Genomic DNA, 19,928 nt, shown 5'->3' with positions numbered 1-19,928 from the left:
CCACATGCAACCCCTCATCTTGGCAGTTCTTTCAGCAGAACTTAAAGAGAATGCGCCTTCCCATCCAGCCCGCCCTGTCCTCTCTAGATCACACAAAGCGCATTTTCTCAGCAGCATTAAGACTTTATTTACTGCAGGCAAGGGCACAGCTCTCTCCAGCCCAAAGAACACCACATCAATGGGAACTTTGGTGAAACCAGCAGTCAAGGCCTGGGAATTCAGATGTGAATTATTAAACAAGCACAATACCAATCTCAAATTATGATGATGATAATGTGGTACCTTTTCCTTCCTTCTGACATCTCTTTCTTTGTACAATACATTTTCTGCTCTCGCTTGTAGCTGGGCAAGGATTGCCCCTTGCTGATGGATGTTGTACGATCTCTCTGACCCTTATTTCATTTCCTCTTTTGAAACCACATGTTTTTCCTTTCTTTGTGCAAGGGCTCCATGGACTCCACTCACTAGCTTCACAGTGCACTGCAACAAACATAGGACAAGCTGAGCCTGGCCAATACCTTTGTATACATAATGCATATGGTACATTCATTTTATTCTGCATCAGCCAAAAGGTAGCACAAATTAATGGAATTAATCAGGATTTGCAGCAGTGAATTGGGTAAATTTGGGCTGCTGAAGGTATATTACATAAAATAATGTCAAACAATTATGTCAGATGCTCTTTTGTACCCACTGTTTTGTAATTCTGTTCCTGAAATAGGGCAACAACATAAGAATTCGTTTCAGTGAAATCAGCTACTAGGGCCTGTTCTGAGGTTGCTTTGGTTTTGTGGAGATATAGATCCTTATAACCTCAGCAGAATTAAACTTTGGTGTGACAGAAGATTGAAATCATTGTGTCAAACTGCTGCGGTTGTTCTCAGAGGTATTGCATTTGGAAATAAATAGAGTTATAATGAAAAAACTGATATCAAAAGACATTACATTAAGAATCAAGCATCTTTGGTTATCTCCTGCTTGGTATTCAACTTAAATAATGAAAGAGCCAACATCTGTAACAAATACAATGTTTAAGTAGGCAAAGCAGAGGGATGTAATCTTTTAAGAAAAGTACAGGTTGCAGTTTCTAAACTACAGTGATCTGAATGTACATCCTCTACTATTGGGAACTCAAAGGTGTGCAGATGGACACTTGCCCTAAAAATATAGACAAAAATGGGAGCAACCCTTGGAGTTTCAAAACATGCTCTTAATAGCTATGCTACTCTTGTGCCATCTCCTCAGTATCCTTCTCTTAACAAAAAGTAGTAAGCACTTATATTTATATTCCCATGTGTGCTTAAGACTATAAACCTCCTCTAAAGAAGGAAGGGATTCTTGCCCTTCTGTGAGGAGGAATTTGTAAGTCAACATTTTTCCAGCTCCAGAATTTACTTTCAAATTTTTCAAAACCTAAAACTATAACTGACCTCAGGCAATCTCTGAGCCTTCCTCCAGTGAATCGTCATGTGGGTCATTTTGTTTTTAATATTACACTGGAGCTCTCCTGTTAAAATAATTGGCCTTCACGTGCACAAAAAGGTTCTGTTTTTCCTCTGTAGCTTTAAATGGCTTTTCCGAGTTGAGACTGAGTCATTGTTAAAGCAGCTAAGTCTACAGCTCTTGGAAACAGCCACCAAGGAACAAAAATGATTTTCTGAATTGCTTTCAAAGATGAAAGTCTTTGCTAGAAAATAAAACCATAAAAACCATCACTACCACCTGAACTAATAAGCAAAAACCTACTGCACATTATTTTTACTCCTGCATCGCTTGCCCTGCAAAACAGGCCGTGCCAGGGAGAGTTATGTGCACGACGCCGTGGGGGAGGAGATTTCCATCACCGCCAGGCTGCGCCTAAGTGCTCCCTGGTTGCTGGTGGCTGAAGAGGTTACCGCTCCCGCCACAGCTCACAGCCCGCAGCCACCACAATTCACAGCCCGTGCACTAAAATAAGCTGAGCCCTGCCGCAGCCTCAGCGTGCCCGTGGCAGGGGATGTGAACTGCAGCAGCCCACAGGCAAACACATCACTCTTTCTGCTTTCAGCTGCAGGGGTGGCGGAGGGATGGAGCAGACAGCTAGGTGTGGTGACCTCCAAACTCACCCTGGCTGTGAATAATCGGAGCTTGTGAGTCAGAGGCTGAAGAGATACAAAAGCGGTTCTCGTCTCTGCAGCCGTGAGTCACTGCAGCAGTGCCGCCAGTCTCATTCCTTCGCTGACAGCGCCGTGCTATTCGGCGTTTTGTTTTAATCCTCGCTGTCCGCAGTCAGGTGATTATACAAAAATATCATTTGGAATTTCATCTTTATGTTAATTTTTTAGCTTCTAGACTTTGCCTCTGGGAAGGTAAGCTTCAAAATGCTGTTGTACACATGCTTTGAAGGGTCAGGTAGCATAAGGGACCGAAAGCAAAGCAGTTAGTATTTTAATCTTTAAACTAGGTGTGGGGCCTGGCTCGGGATTTTTGAACCTTTGATGTTAGCAATGCTGCATAACGCAGTAACAGCTCACGCCAGGGATGGATGTCCTTCTACCTCAGGGCAGGCCACACAGGCGGGATGACATGGGCCATATGTCCTGAGGCAGAACTGCTCTTAGCTTCAGGGCTGTGTCTTGGGGCACAGCCAAGCTTGCCTTTTGTGAAATGTCATGAGTTTGCTGTGCGGGGGAATACACCTTGTGATGCAGAACAAGTCCAGGGCAGATTTAAGTTGCCCTTCCCTGGTGCTGTGACTGATCTTGCAGCTCGTGCCCTCCACAGATTCCCTACCCCCCTGAGGAAACCAGAGCGGATCAGGCCGTTACACGACGGGGCCAGACTTACCGATACTAGCGCACTCCATCGTGTGGTTGTTGGCTTCCAGCCCATCAGGGCACTTTTCAAGGCACTTTCCACTGTACAAGTAAAACCCACTTTTACACTTCGTGCAGAAGTTTCTGGTGAAGCAGGTTTCACAGTCAGCTTTACATTCTGAAATGCAAACAGGCACAACGACGTTGATGATCTTTGCCGTGAAAAACCATGGGCTCTCTCACACACACTAGAATTCAAGGCAAAACCACTTCACATGACTCTAGCATTGCAAAACAGTCTTCAAAGGTAAAAAATTATTTTTAGATCTTCCCTATGCCCTGTACATGCATTGAGGGGAGCAACAAGTGGTCTTAGTATGAGTCGGAGTTTAATAAGGATGGCCTGATGCTGAGTGGTCACACACTTTTATTCTTGCAGACCTGTGCAAACTGAAAGCAGAGCACAGCTTATCAGAATAACAATAGAGTACTTATGATCTACCTTGACATAGCATAGGTAACAACTAACTCCACCAGCTACATGTCCTGGACCCAGTTCCACACTATTTATCTCCATCTATCCAGAAGAAGTAAAACATGTTTTGTGTCAATGTAATTTTCATATTTTAAGTGATTTTCTCATGTTTGATCAGCAATCCTGTAGTATTTCATGCATCCTCTATATGATTACCCAAAATGGCATTAACAATATATTTTCCAGTTCGCAAGTATTTTTAAAAGACATAAGCAAAAACTTGTGTATGACACAGCTCGTGTCTGATATGTAAGGCCACACACTGCTAAAAAGTGAGCAAGTACTTTACAGTGTCAAGTTACTCTGTAAGATTTTACTCTGGGGTCTGTTCATTAAATAACTTTTATTACCAGGTAAAATCTGGGAGAGTGACTTGGCTGTCGCATGTATGTTTTTATATTACCTGTGGGGATAAAAACTGAACTCAACAACAAAAATCACAGGAGGGAGGGAAAGGAGGGGAATGAGAATACTATTACAATCTTTTCCAGTTCATTTATGGTTCAAAATACACAGTAGGGTCAAAATGTTGTCCAAATGGTAAAGAATAGAATTGAGTCCTCTGTCTCCCAGCCCAGAGGCAACATGGATTGTTAACCTCCCCCAAATCAGGCTGAGACCTTGCCAGCTGGTACAGACATTTACACTGCTTATGAGGCAAGCTATAAGGAGACCAGGGCAAAGCCCATCTCCACAGAGTGCCACCTTCTCTCCACGTCTCGGGGGAAGGCCAGTGAGTTAAGCTGCCCCAGCCCCTGAGGCTCAGTGGCCCTCGGCCTCTGCTTGTCAGAGCTACAGCTGCTCAGCCTTGCTGCCCCTGGCTTTGGAGGGCAGTGCCTATCGCCTGCCGGTGCTCCACTTCTGTATCAGGGTGTAGAGAAGGAGGCCACCTCCCAGCTCCTAGGCAAGTCACTCAGGCAGAGCTGGAACCCACGTGCTTTAAGCACTTTTGTGATTTTTTTCAACCCAGCTCCTTGCTCAGGTTAATATTTATTGCACTGCTATAACAGAACTGAACAAATAAAGACTCGGCCTGTCCTCCTGCTTCTCTGTTGACTTGACTCCTAAGGAGCATTCAAAAGAGAACAAACAAATCGATGTGCTTCCCCTTTCCCCAGCACTTACTTGCACATTTATTAATATCAGGATACCGTGTCCCATAGTATCCGCTTGGACACGAGGAAAGACATACTCCAATCTGTTTCATGCCGATCCTCTCCAGAACAAAAAAGAGTCTGGGCTTACATGACAGGCATCCGTTGTAGTCCGAACACGTAGCACACCCTCCTTGGCAACCCTGGCTCACGTTAGGATGCACTGCAAAGACAAGCATTAAAAAACAGGGTGGGGAGGGAAGAGAATAAGAAATTAGACAATTTCTTTCCAAAGAACCAGAGCATAATGGTTCCTCTGTACTCGGAAGGGTGGACCATCCTCCTCTCCTCTGACAGCTCTTAAAGATTGCTTCATTTTTTTTCTTGCATCTTTTATGACCCAACATTTCATTTCAGTGATTACTTCACCTGCATAAAAATGAGAAGCTCAGCTGATGTGCTCACATCTTGCAGAAATAACAAAGTGCAAGTTAAATTTGAAATAGATTTTGTAGAACAGCAGCATCCTAGAGAACATTTATTTTTCTTATAGTTATTTCCAGTGGCTTTCCTGCTGCTTCTTCAGTTAACCTTGTATGCACTTAGCTCAGCAGATAAATACACGTTCATATATATTTGCTTTTCAAATCCGAATGATTAAAAAACAACCCAGTATATCATTTCCTTCATTGACTAAATGTCTTTTGATTGAGTTCTGCTGTGCAGAATATGCCCCTGTTAGATCTAATGCTAATTTGCTCTAATAAAAAGACACAGGAGAGCCATCCTTCTCACCCTCCTTCTTCCCCTGGAATGTTCTCTCTGGCATGTTTTTAATCTCTAACAATTACAACCTGATGTTCAGACTTAACTGTGGCATTTACCCCGCTCCAATCCCAGCATGGAGCATAGGTAGGATTATATTTTCTTTTCAATTGGATTGTTCTAATTCTTCAGACAACGAAAGGAAAACTTAGTACACTGACTGCTTAAGACTATCCAGTTCTTATTTAGAAGTAGCAGAAAAAAAGGGAGATATTGCAAGCTGTATTTTCAGTAGCAGACATTAATCAGTGAATTACTTCTCAGTGGTAACAAATAATGTTTTTTTATCTCTCAGTACTGTAGAAGTTCTTACCTCTTTCTAATTCATTCTTGGCTGCATTCTTAAATAGGAGTTTGATAATTAAGCATCAAGTAGCTCTAGGCCTGTGTCACCTCTTTTTTGGCCTCTTCTTGTGTGAAAAACCCAGACATTTTTCTAAGTGTAAACTAATCTCTTGAGACATCTGATTATATTTTATATGTAAAATAAATCCAGTCCTCATTTATATTTGTAAATCCTATTTGTAAATACTGTCACCTTCCTGTTCTGCCTTGTCCTCAGGCCTGTGAAATTATTATAAATATGTATGTGCTACACTTTTATCACCTGTTTTAGTGTTCTGAACTTATTTTTATCTGCAGACACTGATAAATAGTTCGCATACAAAATGAACTTGCTTTTGTCAGCTCCCTTCTGTGGATCCCTTGGAAGTGGACCAGAAGCCCATATGAATCCATGGCTTACAGGTTGAAAACCACCGCTCTTGCTCCTGGGGTGTTTGCCTAGTGGCAGGGAAGTTAGGGAATACCTCTGTACTTTGTTCACTTACAGTTTTGGCAAAAATACTTGGCCCAGAAATGAGAAAGACACTCCTCTATACTCTGAGATTTCAATGACCAGTATCACAGTCTGAGAAATCTCAAAAGGAGTTCAAGTTCACTTTTTCTCTTTAATTAACAGAATACAGAATGAAGGTTATTTCTCTCAGTAGGACTGAACAGGTAGGAAAAAAGAAATCCTTGGCCCTGCTTAGGACAAACAATTTCAATTAGAACATAAGAACCTAATTCTCTGTGCCCCTGAGGCTCTCACTTCGTGGAAAAACCTCGAGGGAAGTGTATTTACGACCAGGACACAGCATTCGTATGAGAATAAATAGTATTCTGCGTAGTGAGAAGCTGCAAGCCCAAATCAGTTATCAGATTTGTTTTCACCAAAGTAGTGAGTTCACCTCAAAGTACCAAAGTAGTACCACCAAAGTAGTTTTTCACCTCAAAGTAGTGAATGCTTACTAAACACAGAGCAATTTTTTTTTCTTCTGAGAAGATTCCAAAAATGCAGAGTGTATTGATTCTGAAATTCAGAGCCTGAAAAAATTGCTTTTAAGAGTTAACCATATGAAAATGTCCTTGTCTCTCTCAGCCCTGTGTTTTGGTTCTTGCATGAGGCTACTTTCAAAGGCAGACATCGTAACGTGATCTAAGAAGCTGACATTATTTAAAAACTATCCATGACTTTCCTTCATTAAGTCTGACAGAGAGAAGAAAAAGCAGCTGAAGTACAAAATATTTGTCATCAAAGCTGCTATATAAAATATGGATGATCACTTTTGACAGGAAACATATGACGTGTGAGCACCTGTGACAGATCATTATGAATAGATTCTCTTGACAGAGAAAACATTACGTGTAACTGCTCAGAGGTCAAACTTTGTGTGTGAGCCCTTGAGACAGGCAGTGCTTTATTACCAAGAGAAGATAATTCTCTACAGCTAAGATCCATCACATGGCCAATTTCCATCTCCACTTTAACTTCAGCAATATTAAATATAAAATAACATGTTCACATACCCATTTTCACACTTTCTCCTGCCTTTCATTCATCCCAGATACATCTCAAATAATGCAGCAAAAAAAAGAAAGCATGTAGTTCCAAATGGAGAATCATGTTGTTAGTGTTACGGACGAAGGAACAAGTTAACGTATGTAAGTCAAGCTCCATTTAAAGGTTGATTTCATGCCATGTTATAACACAATGTGTGAAACAAAACAAGCTTCTGGTCTTGGAAATGCAGAGCAAAAGTCTCATTGAAAAGTCAGAATTGATATTTTAAATTAAGAAGAGTCTTTTTTTTTTTTTTTTTTTTTTCTTTTTTAATCTTAAAAGCTATTAAAGGGATCCTTTTCTGATTATCTGTTGTGCTTGGCATTTCTTTGAGCCTGATAATCTGTGTAATAAACCTGTGTCTCATTAAGCTTGCTTCGAATGCAAGGTAGGCCCCTGTCCTGGCTCAGGCAAGGAGCAAAGCAGGGACAGACAAGTGCCCCAGAAATTGGTACTGTCTGAAAGCCCAGCACTGGGCTTTGTCATTGAACCTGGGAAAAAGTTATGGGTGGAGGGAAAATATTTGTGTCTAGAAAATGAGGGAGCATGCTGGAAAAGGCATCTCCAAGCTCTAGCTGACAACCTTGTCCTCCTTACCTCCCAGCCTCCTGCCTCTCCAGTTCAGAGCCAGGCGCTTGCCCGAGCCCCACAGCACAGTGAGCAGTGGCTGCCAGGGCCGGTCCCTCCCCTCCTACAGAGGCCAAGTCAAATGGATTCGAGAAGGAAATGGGGCAAAGTCAGACTCCGATATAACTTTCTGCCAGGGGAGGGAACTTACTGCTGCAGGGCAGAGAACTGGCCTTTACTATTTCTCTCTTGGTGCAGTAAGCTGCTGGTGCCTGCAGATCTCAAGCACTTCAGCAGTTGCACACCGTAACCACGAGGAAGTAACCAGAAGTGGTGAAATTTGTCCGTGTTACACCTGGTGCAGGCATTGCTTCAAATTTCTATACTTACTATACAGTAAGTAAATACTATACAGTATTACTATACAGTAGCAACAGGTAGGTAATGTGTCTGTCCGAAGAAGTGCTTTGAGGTCTACAGGTGTAAAAGTGCAAGGAGAGCACAGACCGCTCCTGTTAGTCACAAGTTTTAGATGTGGTAGCCAGGCAGAGAGAGGGACGGTGCCTTGGCAGGGGGAGAGCACTGTGGCCGCATGGGCTAGGCCCTGGCGGTACAACCAGGAGGTCAGGGTTTTAGCACTGCAAAGAGTCCAAAAAATGCTCTCACTTGTAACCACTTGGCCTGTGGTTCAATCTATTTCATTATGAAGACACAAGAAAATAAAATGTGCTATAAAAATTCCTCCATAACCCTCAGAACTGTTTTTCTGTGAGCTAGAATGGAGGTATGCTGTGAGCGGCCTGCTAGGAGCAGTGCCGGCAGTCAGAGGTGGCCCTACCAGCAATTGAGCAAGCTCTCCTCTTATTTCCCAAAACTCTTTGAACACAGTGAAATCCTACACTCTCAGGGATGGAAAATACAGCACAGCAATGGGCAAAGCAAATGGTAGAAGCACAGAGACTCATGGAGATGTCCTTACCCACCTCTTACACAAGCATCAGCCAGGACTGCTTACTTGCATCAGATACAAAAGTATGTGTGTGCACGCTCGTGATTGTTTTTAGGTCCAGATTCCATCCATCATGTTTTTCTCTTTAGAAAGCCTAACTACTAGAGATCAGAGAAGACAGTAAGCTAATCCTGAACTATTCCCATCCCCTGTCTGTCTTTAAGCTCTTTTTGGCTTGAAGGATTTTTTCTGTTTTTGTTGTTTTTTTTTTTTTTGTGTGTGTGTGTGTGTGTGTACACTGTTTGTCCAAATATTAGTTTTCAGCCTCATTAGTGAATGAAATCACTGGGGATTTTCCTTTCTCAGAATATTTTCCAAAGTCCTACTCTGAAAACAATGAGTTGTGATCTCCCTGTTAAAAATAGAAGGTTAGGGACAAGGAGCTGAATTTGAGTCTGAACTTTAAATGAAGGGATGATAGGTGATTTTGATGGCACACAGCAAACAAATTCGAAAACCTTTGGCAATGAAATTTTGCACTCAGTTTTACTTCATATATATATTGAAAGTGACGGAAAAAAATAAAAAAGGAAAAAAGAAAATACATGCGAAATCCAGGCAGGAGTATATTTTCACAGCCAGGGAAAAAGCTTGGGGTAAAAGAATATTCTTTTCCCATTTGCTGCAGCTGAGGTGCACTGTCTTACCATTAATCTTCAACTAGAAGAAGTCCATTTAGAGGGTCATTCTTGAAATGGATGTGCTAGACAAATGAAATCCATCCGTGCTAGAAAGCCGTTGTTACTCCTGGTTTCTCAGGCTTGTGAGTGCTCACAGGAAATATTTTCACAGCAGAGTTACTCTGGAATTCAGCCTCTCCTGGGTGGACCTCGCTGCAAGACCCAAGCCCTGCTTCAGCTTCACCTACCAAATCACACCCCATGGGTACCAGCCCTGGTGATGGGGGATTTGTGACGGGATATCCCTTGAGTTCTTGTAATACTTTATCACTCCACAAGTTCTTTGGCATTTGTTTTTCTCTCTCTTGCTTAGTGTGAAGCAGCTGTCTGTGGCAGTGGCCTGAAAACAATACTTCGTGTGAAGCAGAGTTACTCTTAATCATGCAGACTGTCCTTTAGGCAAAAGCAAACAGCATTTGGCAGTGAGCTCTTCTAATGAGAAAGTCATTAAGGAATTCAGTTTGCAAACCACAGCGTATTTCCTCATACTCTTTCTTGGACAGCATTTCTCTGTGTGCAAAATGCATTAGAAATGGAACAGACAATTGTGGGGCAAAACCACTGAACCAATGTGTAGGTAACATACAGTGCAGAGCATGGGAAAAGCCCAGGGGTGGTGGAACAGCACTGGGAGAATAAGCACACATGGGTTTGATTAGCTTGTATTATCACTGCTAAAGAGATTGCCAGCCTGGGCTGAAATGAAACCTGAGCTCAATCTTACAGGCTAAGCTCTGCTTGATAGCTTGGCCTTAAATCACCCACAGGGAGGCAAGGGACTTGATGTGTTATGATGGGGCAGCAGCTGGGCTCTGTAGGGGAGGTAGACTCATTGCACAGTAATTGCTACATTTGATTGGCCACAAGTTTTCTGGGATGCAACAGAACCAGTGGTGATGCCTGAGGAATGTGGGCTCTCCATCCAGCCTCTCCTGGATTTAGAGTAGTCTGAGGAAACCTTGAAAGGAGAGGCAGCCACAAAAAGAGCAAACAGGAAAACCAGCATAAAAGTCAAGTGTTAAAGTCTTAACATCTTCTCTTCCTCTTTGTGATTTGTGCTTCACAAACACTTTAAGGTTTCTTTCTAAGAGGATGGCATCTCTTCCAGATATTTGTCTGACTTCAATTTCACTTCAGAGTATTGCTGCCTTCTGTAGTACACAACATGTAAAAAAGACGATCGTCAAGTGTTTTGAAATAAAAAGATCCCATAAGGACTGAAACATCTGCCTGGCCTGACAGAACATTTTCCTCCTCCCTCAGTTCCATCCGAGGAAAAAGAAACCAACCTCTTTTGTTCACCAAGTGTCAACAGTTCTAAAGAGCAACAGAAAGATGAGTACGGGACTGTCCCACAGTCTGAGGGAGTATCTGTGACCGTTTTGTAGTGGTGTCTACCAGCAAGGAGGCCCTCATCACAAATGGCCAAGATCTCACTAGGGGATGCCTCATCATTATTAAATACATGTCTGGCAAAGTGATCCTGAAAATTAAGCACACTGGCTGCCAGAACACATTTCCATGGAATTTAGTTAGAAAGAGCATCAACAGGCAGAAAAATCTCACCAGGGGTACAGAGTTTTGTGCAGTCTCCTAGCATCTTCAGTGCAACAGAAATGAGCCACAGCAACCACAAATGGCTCCTTCTCATTCCAGAGAGTTTTGTAAATAAACTGAAAAATTCTTTTCATGGAGAGAGAAGGGAAATTGACTTTTTTTTTTTTTTTTCCCACGTACTATGGAGCACCACTAAAATTCAGGGATACAGGAAGATTAACCACTACAGGGAGCAAAGAGAATTCCTAAGGCAAGTTGTCTTAAGCACCATTGTGATGATGGAAATGGTTGGATCAGGTCATGCAATACCTTTTCACATCAAGTTCTAAATCCTATAAGCAACTACATATTTTACTGGTAGAGCTAGCTGTAGTTATTTCCAACAGCCAACCTTCAAGACTACATTATGAGTCTTCTATAAGGATAGGAAACTGAATTACATTAGCACATCCTTACTGTCTATATAAGATTACATGTTACAGAAGGAAATGTATAGGATCTATAAAGAGTAGCAGTAAGAAACAACTAGTAGTTGTTTAACCAATGTGTCATGACACATGCTAGACTCGGCTATATGCAAAGCAAGCATCTGTGCTGAGGTGAAAGAAAGCGACATGAGTTTTGGGAAGAGATTATACTTTCTGTATGTATATTTGGACAGTATTTTAATATCTAAACCTTCAAGATGACATCCTGAAGATCTCCAGTTGATTTTACACTGTTTGTATGGGTGCAGAACTCCAAAACCAGTGGTTTAAAAATTGTCAAATGCCACCATGAACCCCATGACTCCCAAATCTCTTCGTTACAAGAGGTGCAGACTTCTTTCAGGTAAGAAAATCGTGCCCTTACATTGTACATGCTCATTCTCTCAAATATGTAGGCACATTTTCTGCCTTGTACTAGCCTTCCATTTATCATTCATATGTTTCTAACAAAGCTGATAAGGTTTCACCTAATATCACATACATTATAAGGTTTCACCTAAGTATCACCTAACAAAGGTGATAAGGTTGTCATGCTGGCAGCAGAGCCTGTCCCCCTGGTTTACCTCTTTTTTTTGCTGCTCCAGCATACTGGAGACTTTTATTGTTGCGTATTACACAGATGCTCATGCACTTCCAAGCTGTATAAGGATCACTCAGCTCATACTGTCAACATTACACAGCTACAGTAGCATTTGCAAGTTTCCCATTTCCCACAGGGTCTTTTGAGACCAGAATTTTTCTCTCAAAGTTTTGTTTCAGAAACCACAGAAAGAACAGCAGGATGTAACAGATTTTACTTTCCATGCTGGGGACTAGGGAGAAGGGTTTAGACAGCAAATGCCTGTAATCCCATGTCAAAGTTATGATTTTTCTACTACCATGTTTACAGCATTAAAAAATTAATAAGCCAGACAGCAAGCCAGCCCACTGCCTTGGCGTTGCTCAGATGTGCCTTTGGTCAATTACTTAATATCCTCTCAATTTTGTATATTTTCCTAAGTGGCATTGATCAGAAGTTTGTACTGAATGAACTAATTTTTTCTGTGTGATGATTAAATTCATACCATGCTGAAACTAACTGGAAGCCCCAAATTATTTTGTTTGCAGTGGAACTATTCTGGATCGATGCCTGCAACCATTGAATCAGAACCTGTCTCTTTAAATTCAAGTCTCACATCAAGATTTGGACCCAGAGTATAGATACTAAGAAATACTGCAGTGCTGGAAGGTCTCTAAAATTGGTTTCTACAATTTGTAACAGTGATAAACATTGATCTCAAATTTTCCTAGAGGAAAAAGGGTAAGTTCTCCAGGCTGACCGGCCTATCAGTGACACAAAATACTGTCCAAAATTCAAGTTTAAGTTAAAGACAAAAATACTAGAAGCAGTCTAGTGACTGCTTCTCTGCTGCAGCACTGGGTAGCGATGCATATGCTATCAACACCTAGCAAATGAAGACACAACTATTTTCATCTCTCTCATGCCACTGGGACCTCTGCCAGTTTAAAAAAAAAAAAATGCCAAAGGTTTCTGAATGCAAAGCGTGAACGGTAACAATATGAAATCAAATTCAGCTCTGATAGAAAACAGACAAGAGACTTCACCACCAGCCGGCTCAGACTCTCTGGCTGCCACCCTTGCCCACCGAAGTCAACAGCAAAACTCCTCTTAAGAAAGGGGGACGAGGATCTCACTGATTTGTTAATCAACAGCTTTTGGGTAGCCCATGGTTCAGAGCACCCTTATCTGATTTATAAAGGTCAATGTGATTAGATGGCCTGTTTTGAGTGGGATTAAGCTTTAGGTTGGGTGAGATTTAAGTAAGCGTCTGATTCCTGACAAACTGACTCAGTTCAACAGCTCCTTGCGTCTGGCCCTCCTTGTGAAGTAAATATGAATGGCACGTAGTTAGGGCTTGTTTCATCACCCTTTGTGCCTTCTGCCCTCCCTTTGAAGTCTGAGCCTCCCCCTCCCAACCGTCTTCGCTGCCTCACACGCTGGCCCACATGAAAGACATTTTGCACTCACACCAAGCATCCTTCACTTCCCTAAGACCGTAACAGATCCAGCGTCGCTGCTCTGATATGCAGCAGGCAGCTTACAGCCAAGCCAGAGCCGTGCTGGGCAATATTTGAGCTGAATTGTTGGGACACGGGTGATGAAATCAAGGCTAACATCCATTCTGGGCACAAGCAGGGACACAACTCATTTGTCACGTGGTGGTGGTGCACCACCACTGCCTGAGGATTTGCACACCCATCTCCTCAGCTGAGAACAAGAGAAAACAAAGCTGCTTTTTTATTATTGCTACTTAAATGTGGCCTCTGTAAATGTACGTCCTTCATCCCCAAACCAATTAATGGTGTAACGCTGACACACCAAGCTCCGCAGACAGTTAAATCAATCAAAAGCTACTTGCATGCAGTGATCCCGTTGGGTGCTGTGGTGGCAGGAAGAGGCCCAGGTGGAGGCCAAGGTAACTGGAGGCCAAGGTGCCTGGGGGGAGGCCAAGGTGCCCGGCTGCCTCCTTGCTGGCAGGGTGGAGGAGCTGGAAGCTGCCCGGAGTGAGGATGGCCTGGAGAGGAGACCGAGCACTGGGAGTTCGGTTCTGGTGGACAAAGGACACCCATTGTTTGCTCTGATGTCTGCTCCTACAGATCAACCATGGAGCAAAGGATGGGAAGGCTGTTTCACAAGGATTTTCAAATGTGGGATTCATGGGAAATTGACATAAGAACCAAAAATTACAAAATATTCCATTAAAAAAAATCTATTTCACTTTGTTGGAGATATTTGGTTTCAGTTTAACTTTTTAGAATATTCATATTACATATAATAAATCCAAATGAAGCAGCTGATATGAAAAAACAGTTCAGAATGAAATTTCAAAAAACAGTTCCAGAAGATGTTAGAGATTTTTTTTTTTATTATTATACTAAACACTTCTTTTTCATTCTCAGATGGAATTCTGTCAAAGTTGTGTTATGAAATATTTCTATTTTTAGAGAGTGGCATGTTCAGTTGGAATGTTTTTCTGTAAATTTTTCTCCAAGTGAATTTAATTTGTAATAATAAAAGTGGTATGGAATGGTAAGATATAACATCTTAATTTGCAAGAAAAAGGAAATTCTAAAGAAAAAAAAAATGAGGCCACCTATTGACAAGACTAGGTAAAGAAAAAAATAACCAGAAAGGTATACAATTGTATATAAAACTGACAATTAAATATCTAGAAAATTTTGGGTTAGCGTTATGAGTCTGATTAAATATTTTCAAGTAAGAGGTATAAAATCAAAGTTTTTGAAACTACTTTAATGTTCTTTCTTCAATAGGAACAAATTACCCCAAAACCAACAAAAACCAAACAACAACAAAGCAAAACAAAACACAAAAACCTTGTGTCTTTAAAATCAATTTAACCTAAACTAGAAATAAAATAAATAAATAAATAACTATTTGAAAAGATTAATGGTTAGTCTATGAATTATAGCTTCTAATGGTGGCTGGTTTTTATTTGTCTGATATATTATTTAATATTGTTGTTGGACAGCAAATGTGATGTCCAATGCTTTTGATTGCACAAATGGTCTTAGAAATACACTTTTGCTAGAGTATTTCACCTACAACAATAGTATGTGTCACATAATTGAGACTGAATCACAGCAGCATCCTGAGGGCATGTCACCCTACACTGCACAAGTACAAATTTGTGAAACACCTCTTCCTACCCAACTTGTTTCACAATGAAGTGACCCATTTGCTGAGATGGCTGCTTTTTCAGGTGTCAGATGCCTTAGCCAGCTTGAAAAATATTCTTGGCACTTTGCAACAGTGCTATGTTGAAGAACATTTTTCTAATAACTATAGTAATGAGGAAGAGAGGACTGTTCTGTTCTGTTCTGTTTTGTTATTCTGTAAAATAATTAACAGGATGCAGAATAAATTATAGAAATAGAAACCATTGCTGCAAACAGAACTGTCTAATATAAGTTATACCAACAATTAGTTAGGCTTCAGTGAAAACCAAATATCCCCCAGATATTAGAAAAACATGAAATCACAGCAGTTATTTTTAAAGCATCCAATACGATGAATATTTGGCAGCTCAACTGGTGGCTAGTGGCTTGCGGCACCACGTTGGGCTGCCATGAGACAGGCGTCGGATATGAAATGACCGCAACAACACCACTCCAAATGCTGGGCTGCTGCAGCGAATTTGTGATAAAAAATGACACATGCGGATGCCAAAAAGGACAAAGTGAAAGGAAAGGTTGAACTGTGCCCTAGTACGAAAACATCTGCCTTAACTGACTCCTTGGCTTCATGGAGTTGCATGAAGCAAGTCAAGCGACTCTCTCTTACAAAGAGGTATCAGCTCCCCACCAATATACTCCCTTGGGGACAAGAATTTACAACAAGCCAAGCTGCATGTTTAGGGGATGCTGTCCTGGTGCAGAGTGATGGAGCAAGTCATCAACCTGTAATCTGTAGAGCACCGAAGGTCTGCATCATTTTAGGTACTGAAAAAAATGAGTGAGATGGTTTTGGTTCCCAATGCCAAAACAAGCGTCCATACATTCCAGTACTGAAAGAAATGAAACAAACATTGTGGAAGAAAGTAAAAGGAATGGGTAAACTTTCAACATCTAGCTTTATATTTCCATATATCTGAAGATCCTCTAACAGCACCACAGATTTTTGTGGTTTTTGGAGAAAGCTAGGGATTCTTGTATTTGAAGGCTGATGAAGTTACCTGCATATTGTCTGTTTCAGAAATATTTTCTGTCTTCTATCATTGTAAAGCTGAAAGTATTAGCATTAACATTTTCAAATCCAGGGCCTTCAGTGAGACAACTAATGCCCCCACTTCATTCCTAAACACATAACCTGATTTTCATCATGCCTGTGGAAGATGCAAATGGTCAGTGGTCTGAAAATGCAGCTATTTATTTAGGATGTTGATCAAAGGATTGTTGCTTCACTTGTAGAGCCAAACTTAAAAGTTTTGGCTTTGTCATATTTGGGCTTCAATTTCTTCAGCTGCAAAGAAGAAATGATACCTGTCTCTTAGGAGTGTCGAGGTGTTTAATTCATAGATGTTTACAATATGTTCTCAGCTTTGGCTGAAATTTCTGGCTTCTTACTTTGCACACGCAAGCCTTCATGTGTAACTCTTGTTCTTGGCACTACATTCAGCCTTGCTTTATATGGGATTCTCTTATATACATCAGATTGTTACGAAAACATCTACTGAGTCATGTGTGCAAGTGTGGTAACAATTTATTCTAGTCACTTGTATGACGTTTCCAAGCACAGATTTCAAAGGCAGATTGAGACAAGTTGGGAAGTCATTTCTTTTAACTTTCTGATTTCTGCTCTCCGACTGAGGAGATTAGATTATTGGAAAACATGCTATTAGCGCTGGCTTGTGACCAAAAGATCTGCTTTGCATTCTGGAAGGGGTGCTGTACTTGCTGTAAATGAAGGAAAAGAGCTGGTTAAGTTACTCCAGCAAGGAATGTTCCCTTTGGGAATTGTCCACAGCAAACTAGAACTGTGGTTGGTGAGCAAAGAGCAACAAGGAGAAGAAAAATAACAAAAAAGGTCAGAAATTTCAGGGAAATAAAAGGCCCTTTTTCTTCTCTATACCAAGCACCAAGTTAACAAGATTTAATGTTTGTTGATCTGTTTTATGCTGCTTTCTGCGTACCCAGACCCAACTGAATAAAAACCTAAACGATTACCATGTCAGCCCATGCTTAAATTCCTCCCCATTCAAAAACTCACATCAGCATATGGTTACCTTCACACATGTGTTACAGACCCCTTGACTTCAATTAGACCTAAATACCTGATTAAAATTAAGGACACATTCTTGAATAGAGGCTCTTGTGCTTGGAGCAGACACATATCTTCCTGAAGCAGGCAAAAGCCTGACTGTTAACACGCTAACCCAAACTTTGAAAAGAATGCATAGCACTTATTATCCTTTAACTAATTCAAAGATTCAACTTTTTTTTTTATTTAACTTTTCAATATTTTAGATAATTTCATAGTAAAGAACAAAAAGCTTCAAATATTTGCAACATGACTTTTCATTTTTCTTCAGAGGAGCAAGAACATTATTCTTTTTTCTTTAACAGACAAAAAATAAAAATAAATCTCTTTCCTTATTCTACAGAGAAAAGCATGGCTATGGGAATACAAAATGCTTAATGAAAGGATTTGGTACTATTTGGTACTACTTGGCTCTTTAAAATTAATGTTCATGCTTTTTAAGTCACTTTCATAATATCTGGGAGTAAGATTCCTCTGGTGCTTACAATTAGCAGCCCTGTTTCTTTGTGACTGTGCAGGAGACAAAGCACAGATGATAGTTTTGGTGCTTTTTAACATAAAGATTTTCAACTTTGAGATTATCATTTAATTTTATCAAGTAACTCCTAAACTGTATTCTGGTAGGAAGGAAATCAGATTGCTTTGATTTCAGTAAGAATCAAGCTGGTGTCCTGGAGAGTCTCTCTTTGTTAACCTTTAAAGTATCTTCTTCAGCTTGAATCTGCTGTTTACTGTGTAATACTTTCCATACCAACTTCATATGTAACACTTCACATGGGAAAAAAGCCAGTACAACAAAGGTGTTCTCACAGAAAATTAGAAAGAGGTGTTCAAAGGGAAACCAAGTGAAAAGGAGGTCAAATGATTGGGGAAAATGATTACAATGTTTTTCACTGATGTGAAAATGAGAAAAAGTATAATTATCACAAACCATATTGTGATTTTGACCATCCTTAAAAAACCCTGAGAACATGATATGATCAAATCACAGCAGCAGCAGTAACAATAACATTCCAGATATATGTGCAATTCTATAGGACCTGTTATCCTGAGGTCCTCAAGGCAATCAAGTAAGATCCATCTCTGTGATGTAAGAGCTTTTACACTTTATTCTTTTAAGGGGTCATATTACTTTTTAGGTCACTGAAGCAGCTCTTTAGCAGCAGATGTTTGAAAAAGAAAGGGAATGCATTGCCTGTCTGATAACCACCATAGCCAGCCTGAACTGATAAATTTGGGGACCCTCTAGAGCAGCTGGGCTCTTACCAGAAAACCCAACAAGGTTGCTGTTGGCCTCATTATGCTTTATATTACAGTGAAGAGATGTGGCTGTCCCAATGCCCATGATGAAGCAATAGTTCAGTACTAGGAATTCAGAAGGGCCAGTGAATCACCCCGCTGCTGTTTTCTTCCTCTGAAGATCTTTAAGCTTTGAAGTATCTTGATGGTACATAATGCCTGAGAGCTGCTGAGGCAGGGCACAGCATTAGGCAAGCTGCACAGGGACATCTGCTTTCAGGCCACATCTTCGTGGTCTTCACTTACATCAGGAACACAATTGCTTGGTCTCTACACAGGAAAAATTCTGTGGTAGACCTAATTCTTTCTTCTGTTATGACATAAGCAAGGAACAGCTCTATGAAAGTTTAACACCAAAAAAACTATACTGGCACAAAACAGGTGTGAGAACAGATACATTAAAGCTTCAGTCACGCTTGCATTAGAGATAAAAAGCACAGTAAATTCTGTATCTAGGTCAGAGGAGTGTTTTCTTCAAAACTAGCCTCACCTGAGACTCCAGAAAAGCACCTCTTTCTCTAGGTGGAAAAAAACAATCAGTGTGTAATTAGGAGTTCCCCCTAAAATATCTGATGCTATAAATCTACTTGTTATTGTTAGTAAGATACAGCAGATCAGTGGTTGGAAATGGGAATCAGTGAGTCTCAACCACATTATCCAAAGCCAATTCAGAAAACCTTGCAAATTAATCATTGCAGTAGTCTCAGGGGATGCAGTATAATCTCAGTCATATGTGTGCTTCAAATAAGAGGTCAGACATCTTTGTAAAAGTATGCTGTACCTCAACCATAAATTATTGTGCCTGAGAAAGGAACCATTGAGTGGGTCCTAGACTTTTGCTAAGCAGGCGGTCATGTTACCCTCTCCCAACAGGCCCTCTGGCCTTAAAACCCCCAAGATCTCTCAGGTAACACAGTCCGCAATGCACTGCAGATGCTGCAAGTGCCAGCATTGCTGCTGTGCTCTCATGTGTGCAGTTCTGTCTGCCTGAGGAGCACCTTCAGGCATCCATCCCTCTCTGCTGCGTCCCTGGCTGGGGGGTGCATCCTCTGACAACTCAGCAGTGTGTTAACATTTTTTCTTTAGATAGCATCAGCAATATCATCATTTTCTTACTCACAGTGAGTTGTATAATGCTCATCAATCTGATTTTGATGACATAGAAAAAGAGAATGAAATAATTGTGGATAAAAGCAAATAAAAATGCCATATTTTTAATATAGGGTGATGATCCAATATTTTCTTTGTGATTTGAGAACTACTTGCTTCACAGGAGTTTTCAGAAATAAAATAAACTTCAGTTTCCTTAAAACAAACTCCACATTGTTGCCTTATGAACAAAATTGGATTTTTAT

At 40.8% G+C, this 19,928-nt stretch overlaps 1 protein-coding gene across 6 annotated transcripts in view; it reads right to left on the bottom strand.

Moving 5' to 3' along the window:
- Positions 1–19,928, bottom strand: part of RSPO3 (R-spondin 3) — a 61,162-nt gene that overhangs the window by 21,439 nt on the left and 19,795 nt on the right. For 5 of the 6 annotated variants that reach the window (XM_083828355.1, XM_083828357.1, XM_083828353.1 and 2 more), the window contains 3 exons: positions 4,456–4,647; positions 2,827–2,973; positions 283–480 (listed from right to left, as the gene is read on the bottom strand). In XM_083828355.1, coding sequence (XP_083684481.1) covers positions 283–480; positions 2,827–2,973; positions 4,456–4,647 — 537 coding nt within the window. The remainder of the gene's footprint in view (positions 1–282; positions 481–2,826; positions 2,974–4,455; positions 4,648–19,928) is intronic. The other variant, XM_083828358.1, reaches the window with a different exon arrangement.

The sequence above is a fragment of the Anser anser genome (genome assembly GCF_964211835.1).
Source record: "Anser anser genome assembly, chromosome: 3".
In the NCBI taxonomy this organism is placed as follows: domain Eukaryota; kingdom Metazoa; phylum Chordata; class Aves; order Anseriformes; family Anatidae; genus Anser; species Anser anser.
The sequence above is the reverse complement of the archived record's forward strand: the minus strand, read 5'-3'. Positions and strand labels throughout refer to the sequence as shown.